The sequence below is a fragment of the Penaeus chinensis genome, chromosome 1, assembly GCF_019202785.1.
Source record: "Penaeus chinensis breed Huanghai No. 1 chromosome 1, ASM1920278v2, whole genome shotgun sequence".
In the NCBI taxonomy this organism is placed as follows: domain Eukaryota; kingdom Metazoa; phylum Arthropoda; class Malacostraca; order Decapoda; family Penaeidae; genus Penaeus; species Penaeus chinensis.
Window position 1 is genome coordinate 24,061,159 of NC_061819.1, and position 8,548 is coordinate 24,069,706.

General features: G+C 29.8%; 1 protein-coding gene across 1 annotated transcript in view; it reads right to left on the bottom strand.

Annotated features, from left to right (window-relative positions):
- Nucleotides 1-6,961, bottom strand: part of LOC125028283 (phosphatidylinositol N-acetylglucosaminyltransferase subunit H-like) — an 8,284-nt gene extending 1,323 nt beyond the window's left edge. The window contains exons 1-5 of the mRNA XM_047617727.1: nt 6,603-6,961; nt 3,273-3,447; nt 2,927-3,054; nt 1,513-1,593; nt 1-624 (exon numbers count right to left, since the gene is read on the bottom strand). The exon at nt 1-624 is cut by the window's left edge and continues 1,323 nt beyond it. Of these exons, the coding sequence (XP_047473683.1) occupies nt 541-624; nt 1,513-1,593; nt 2,927-3,054; nt 3,273-3,447; nt 6,603-6,695 (561 nt within the window). The 5' untranslated portion in view covers nt 6,696-6,961 and the 3' untranslated portion in view covers nt 1-540. The remainder of the gene's footprint in view (nt 625-1,512; nt 1,594-2,926; nt 3,055-3,272; nt 3,448-6,602) is intronic.
- Nucleotides 6,962-8,548: the final 1,587 nt, after the last annotated feature.

Here is an 8,548-nt window from a genome sequence, read left to right on the forward strand (position 1 = left end):
ATAACAACTGATGCAGTAACACTCTATGCAGAGACTTATCAATGCTTTGACCTTTAATGCTAGGTCATCCCCAGCCATGTTTTTGTTTTTTTCCCACCTGAGGGTAACCTTATCATTCACCTTGTAAGAGTCCAATGAAACAGTTTAAAAAGTTTGGGATTCTTACTTCCATAATTATCATATTACATAATTATTCTATAAAAGTTATAAAATTATCTCTTGTGTGTCTGTTGAAACTTGTTGTCACAACAAATAATAATATACATTTTTGAGAATATGAATGACTTTAAAGATGAAAACTCCTTTTGATTAGTATTTTCTATGACAGGATTATTACATAAATCTTTTAAATATTTTCAAGGTGAAAAGTTACATGTGAAACACAAGTAACAAAGGTCTAATCTGACTAAAACAGCTCCATGTAACTTCTCCTATAAATATCACATAACAATAACACATAATCATTGACATACTTTTCTCAAAATACTGTGCAACGGAGCACATCTTTCACTTTTATCATTACAACAGCAGCATCAAATATCATTTTAACTTAGAACTTGGTGAGAGAACTTCTTGGCATGCACAGTAGATATGCCGCAAGCAGGCTAACCGTGGCCAAGTATTCTGTGGATGAGAAGAGTTATTAAGCATTACGATAAGAGCAAAAATAGATATACTGGAATAGAATTTTAGTATGATGAGGAAATAGAATGTTTACTTAAAGATTTACTCATGATGTAAGTTTTTTTCTTATTTTAATTCACTCTATATCATATTAAACATATACATCTAATAGATTCTTCTTTTGAAATAGTGCATTCTAAATTTTAACATGGTCAGCATTAAATGCTCTGAACTTCTAAACCCTTATGAAATTCCATGAAAAACCTCAGCTAAAGCAATTTGTTTGAATAATCATGAGGTAAGGTAGATATTGTGTACTTGTGAGAAAACTTTACTTTCATTACCACATTTGTAAATATCCAAATACATTCTTGTTTAAGGACTTATAAATTACAAGCTTTGTTCCTCACAAAAATTATTGAAAGTAATCCTCAAAGGGGCTGTCTCTCCAGTTAAGATATGCATTGTATATTTGTTCATAATCATCTTAATTCTTCTGACATCAAAATGTTAAATATTTACTGCAAAATTGAAATGGTCACCAAATAGCAGTAACACTACATAATATAACTGATTTCCATTAATTAAACCTGCACTGAAATGGTAGGCAAAAAGAAATGATGTAGCAAAAAAGTCTTCAACATGTTCATGTCTTCTCCTGTTCTTCTCTTTGCTGATCTCTTTACAAAAAATATATAAAGATACAACTTTTCTTAACATTTCATTTAATATGCAATCAACATTGGATCCTCCACCACATAACAGAAACAGCTAACCAAATGCAGCTTTTTCTAAGTGGACAGCTTTTATCTGGCATGACAACAAAAAGAGGCTCTGGTAAACATCAGCTATTACATAACCAACCAATGTCAATCCTCCTATACTCACCATAAAGAGAGGTAATAGTTTCTGGTTAGCTTTGGTCCCTTCAGCTCTTACAAGTAGAGCCATGTAGAACAGTACACGTTGCTGCAAATAAAATTAATTATTAAACTAAACAATAGATTATCATCATTATTTCAAGATGGGTTAAATGGCTTTTTACATCAATACTTATCTCTACTGATGAATCTGCGTGTAACTAGGAAAAAGGCAAATTAATAGAAATCAGATAATTTCACTTCCTTGAAAGAGTAATATATTTAAACAAAAAATCTTACAAAAAGTATTACAAATACTAAATCTATTTTTTTCTGATGCTACTTCTACTATTACTACTACTACTACTACTATTACTACTACTACTACTACTATTACTACTAATACTACTACTACTACTACTACTACTACTAATAATAATAATAATAATAATAATAATAATAATAACATTAACATTAATAATAACAACAACAACAACAACAACAACAACAACAACAATAACAATAACAATAATGATAATGATAATGATAATGATAATGATAATGATGATGATGATGATGATGATGATGATGATGATGATGATGATGATGATGATGATGATGATGATGATGATGATGATGATGATGATGATGATGATCCACTGGGTGGGCAAGCCAGCGCAAGTCAGTGCCAGACCCAAGCCCAGGTAAATAGGGCATCCTGCCATAAAAAGTATCTGCCAGAACCTGTTCATGGCACCCCATATAAGAATGGGACAAAGCTACAGTAGAAGAGGAATGACAATAATGAAGATAATGATAATAATGATAATGATAATGATAATGATAATGATAATGATAATGATAATGATAATGATAATGATAATGATAATGATAATGATAACAATAATAATAATAATAATAATAATAATAATAATAATAATAATAATAATAATAATAATAATAATAATAATAATAATAATAATAATAATGATAATAATAATGAAAATAAAAATAAAAATAATAATAACAATAATATTAATAATAATAATAATAATAATAATAATAATAATAATAATAATAATAATAATAATAATAATAATAATAATAATAATAATAATAACAATAGTAATAGTAATTATTATTATTATTATTATCATAATAATTATAATAATTATAATAATAATAATAATATTAATAATGATATCATTATTATTATCATTAGTAACAATAACAATAACAATTAGAAAATAATAATAATAATAACAATAGAAGAAAAAGAAGAAAGGAAGTAGAAGAAAAAGAAGAAGAGAAATGTGAAAACGTAGACCAAGAAGGAAAAAAAAAAACAACAGAAACATGAATCACATCCTTTGGCTGAAAAAAAAATAAATCATTCATTATTACAAACACAAAAGGAATGAATCACCTTAAAATTAGCTTACCATGGTTATTGTCTCTGCAATAATAACATCAATAATGTCTCCCCAAGGAATAAAGCGTGTGTGTTGCCGCCCGGTGTAGAAGGTAGTAGTTGTCTGGATCCCAAGGCCAGCTACGACAAGTAAAGTTTCTGAAAATTTTGCAAAATGAATTAGATTACCCAAATAATATCAATATGCAGCATATCACTTTTTTATGTTATTAATAATATATCATATCTTTTGAATTTGTTTTTATTATGTTTCATTCTATCACCTACCTTAATTTTTTACACACACCTTAAAAAACAAAATCCATAAAACAAATCATACCTCACATTAAGGTTATTAACAGAATTACTATACTAACCACTAACAACTTTTCGATGAACTCTGTACAAAAGCGTTGCCAGCTGTGTTAAGACTGCCGTGAGAAGCCACGCTGGGTGAAGTGTATGTAGTTGAGCTAAAAAGGCTATGGCTGCTAGGACACTTGTATATCCCAGCCATGGTAGAAACTGGATGCGGCTGCTACTTACACTGAACTGTTGGCATAAAAGGATATGAATTATATTTGAAAAAACAAGTACTTAAATTTCACAGAGGAACACTTTCAAGTGCCACATCACATTGTCATCTGATGAATATATTGAGACTAATGGGTAAGATTATGAAATAAAAGGAGGAAAACATATAAACAAAGACACAAAGAAGAAAATTCTAATATACATTTACAAATACCACATAAGGCAATTAGCAGTATATATATTAACTATTGCTGCAGGTTTAGCAACTCTCAGAACATCAGGGCTTTAGTCCTCAAGCACAGGACAACAATCATCCTATACTACTACTACTATTACTACTGATAATATCAATTACAATAATTATAAATTTGGATTTGGTATAGAAGCCTCTTGTGACTTCTGTCAAATTATGGCTGTCTGTTTATTGTGCTTCTGAACTATCCCAAGGAATGGCCAGGGTTACCATCCACTAGCAGAGTGGGATTTGAACACTGGTCAGCAAGTTTGCTAGACAAAAATGCTACTGCTGCACCACATAGCATACTCAGTCCAATCCCTGGAAATTAAAAACTGAAAACTCACCCTGAACTCTGGAGTACTTCGATTTGCCAAGTATTCTTTGATAAAAACTAGTAAAGTGGTGATGAAGGCTGCAAATTTCAAAATAAAAAAGTAAAACATAATATTACATAATATTTAAAAATCCAAATATATGTCTTCTTATATATCCACTGTCAGATAATTAGAATAGAAAAGTGACTTAGTAAATCAGAGTACTCCAGAAATTGCCAATTTTCCCTTCCCTGAGAAGATGCACTATTATGCTAACACCTAGACAAAGACAGCATCCACTGTGAGATGTTTAAGTCAGTCTAACTTGTTACAACCATTTCACATGATACAGAGGCCACTATATTCAACTAAACTAAAGCTGATTTAATTATATCTGACATTAGCAAATGCACTTGGGTGAAGTTAACCACCTCTCTGTATATCTGAATATGACAGAATTCATAGTGTTCTATATCTATTACAAGCAGTAATACTAATAAAAGACTATGGATTTACCAAAAGCTAATATCAGAAAAATATCTAGAATGCTGCAGATGGGGGACAGATAATAGAGTCTACTAGCTAATTTGAGTATAACTATTGTATAATGAATGTCCACAGAAATAACTTGTAGAGGCAAGAAGACCTTAAAACATTATAGATACCCTGTTTTCAGTTTCCTACAAGTTAAACAATTTTATATAAATCATATTACAATCATAAAAAACACAGCTACTCACCATACTATAATTCATTTATGTAGATTTAATAACTAGTCACAGGGCATGCTTTATCACTCATCCCCACTTACCAGACACCAGAACACATACACAACAAACTATTACTTATATTAAAATATGTAAGAACATGCCATAGTTTAACTAGTCAATGTTTCAGTAATCTCCAACTAAACATTTTGTAACAATTTCTGTAACTATGCTGAACACATTCACTGCAGAACTCAGTAACTGTGCAAAGAGGCTTGTCACAAATACACTCAAGCCTCATTCTCCCATCTTTCATCCTAAAGCATATTCAATTTTCTTGTAAAGTTGTTGAGTTTTTCTCTAATTTCTACCAATACCTGATTTCCTATAAGGGCAGATGAGAGAGTTAGTTATATGGTACTACTACTACTACTACTACATTATTGCTTGTTTACCTTAATTGCCTCCCATATTGGAACAATACACACTGTTAATTACTTCCTCAGTATCATTTTATCAGTCTGGTGTTGCTTTTATCATCATAGATAATTAGTGTTATTTATAAATATTTTTTATGGTAGATACAGGCATTTTCTGCAACATTATGACAGCCAGGCCAACCTCTTGCTCAATGTGTGCCGATCACATAGAGCGTTTCTTATGATTCTGCACAGAGCGTCTTTCAATTTCTAAACTTTTAGACTTTTTGTGACTGTGCAATTCATCTGTAACCACTACACTGACAGTATGTGTCACAATTTCTTTTCTATAACAAATATGTAATTTGCCACAAATTGCTAATAAAGGGCTTGTCCCCCCTATCTAGAGAATAAATAGGAGGTAGGTAAGATTAGGTTGGATTTCTGGGTTCACATGATACACAATGTTTACTTATGTGCGACTAAACATTTTATTATAACAGCATTGTTCGAAAACTTGGCTCACCTTTTCTGAAAACGGACTTTTTGCGCATAATGTTTAGCACTTGTCCCCCTTTCAAACCCCAGTTCCCCACGCATCCCCCAAGATCATTGGGTAGAGGATATATATAAAATATCGGTGAATATGATGAAGAGGGTAGTGGGTTACTTTCAAAATAATTTTGATATTTTTCTGCATGAAATCCACTGCTTGCAACAATTCCAGGCATTGTTCCTTGTGCAAATGAATCGTTAAGGAGATATAATCACCATCTCCATCGACAATCTTGATTTGATAGTCCCGATAGCAGGGGAGGGCATGAAGTATATCAAGGAAATTATGGGGTAAAACAGGACCCCCATGGTTGTTAAACAAAACGTCCTAACCCAACATCCAACCTAACCTAACACCGTGGTATATATTCCCTAGCCAGAGGGCTATGCCCCCTGGACCCCTATGGTAATATATACAACTAGCCAGGGGGCTATGCCCCCTGTAACCCCGTGATATTTTATTCATCTAAAATTCACCCTCGCAATATAAACAAGATGAGTGACTTAGCCAAAATTGGGGGATCTTCTCTTTTCTTTTGCATATAGCACCCTTGGGACGCATTTGCACACATATTGCCATAGAAGAACTTTGTCTTGGTTTGCATTGTTCTATTTTATTACTCAACTCTGACACTACCTTATACTACAAATTGTCCAAAATATTCTGATTTTGGAACTTAGTCTCTGGAGGGAGCATGGCTCTAAGTAACAAAACCTTCCAGGAAATTATTATTACGGCTGTACTCTCAGAGAGGTAGTCACTTTGTAATCAATTACCAGTGCTTTCACTTATATCATTTGTGATGGAAAACAAAAACAGATATATGCATACTACACCATGAATACAAGAAACACTAAATTAATATTTGCAAACTTGCATGGCTGTGTGAAACCAAAATCACCATAAAATTAATAAACATACAACACACAAAATACTTACTTCCGTGGCCCTTTTGTTGCAGGATGCGGGCTCCAACCTCGCCTCCACGAATATCAAATCACCCCTAACGTCCCTAAATTCCAAGGACTCCATTACTAGAAAATCATCTAGTTACGCCAGTGCAAAACCTTTCCAACGAGCTCAGAAGGGCCGGTTTCCACCCTCGCCTCTTCCGCCCGCTTCTCGGCAGAATCATCAGCCTCTCTCATCTATTCATCTGTGAAATCCCTCTTATCTTGTTATATATATGCAGGAAAACACATCTACGCGGAAACAGTAACGGCTCTGGTGGCGAGTGGCGTATCATAACAAATGCAGACTAGTACATGGCGAGTACTGCTGGAAGTGCCTGTGTTGTTTGTAAACAGATAATAAGAGGGATCGTGAGGTGAATGTGTAATTTTTTTGAAGGTCATTTCAAGGTATATAAGATGTTCTTTTTGTATGTTATATATTATAAATCTATTTGTTAAAGAGCATTTACTGATACAGTGTTCTATATGCAGTATATACAAAATCGGAAATAACGGTAATAACGACAATAATGAAAATAATAGATCATGATAATGTCAATAATGATAATGATAATGATAATAATAATGATGGGGATACTAACAATGACAATAACAGTAATAATGAGGATAATGATAATAATGATAATATTATTATTAATGATAATAATTTTCATAATAATAACAATAACGATAAAAATAATAATATTGATGATGATGATGATAATGATAATATAGTTATACTGAAAGTAATAATGGTAACCACAACAATAACAGTAATCATATGAGACAATAAAGGTAATAACAAGAATGATAACAATACTAACAGCAATAATGGAAACAACAAAAGCAACAACGACAACAAAAATAACGTGATAATAGTAATAACATTAATGGAATGATAATGATAATCATAATGATAGCACTGATACTAGTAACAGTAATAATGATTATTATTATGATGATAATGTTAATGATAATAATGATAATTATTATCATAACATTGATAATGACAATAACAATAATAATAATAATAATAATAATAATAATAATAATAATAATAATAATAATAATAATAATAATAATAAAAACAATAATGATAATAATAATAATAATAATAATAGTGATAGTAATAATAATGTTAATAATAATAATAACAATAATAATAACAATAATAATAATAATAGCAGCAACAATAATGATAATAATAAAATAATAACAATCATAATAATGATAATAATAATAATAATAACAATAATGAAAATCATGATAATTATGAAAATCATGATAATTATGAAAATCATGATAATTATGAAAATCATAATAATTATGAAAATCATGATAATTATGAAAATCATAATAATTATGAAAATCATGATCATTATGAAAATCATAATTATGAAAATCATGATAATAATGATAATGATGATGATAATAATATTAATAATAACGATAATGATCATAAAAGTAATAATAATGATAATAGTAATAGTAATAGTAATAGCAATGATAATAATAACAATAATGATAATAATATAGATAACAATTATAATAATGGTAATAATGATGATGATAATGATAATATGTATAATGATAGTAATAATGATAAGTAATATCAATAATGATAATATTAACAAGAATGATAATAAAAATTATAACAGTGATAATAATGGTAATAACTGTAATGATAATAATGATAATTATAATAATAACTAGCGATAGTAATAATCATAATGATAATAATAATAGTAATGATAATAATGATAACAGGAATAATGAAGATAGTAATTATAATAATAATGACAGTAATGATAATAATGATGATAATAATAATGATAATAGTAATGATAATAGTAGTAATAATGATAATAATGACAACAATAATAACAACAATAATGATAATGATAATAATGTTAACAGTAATAAAAATAACAA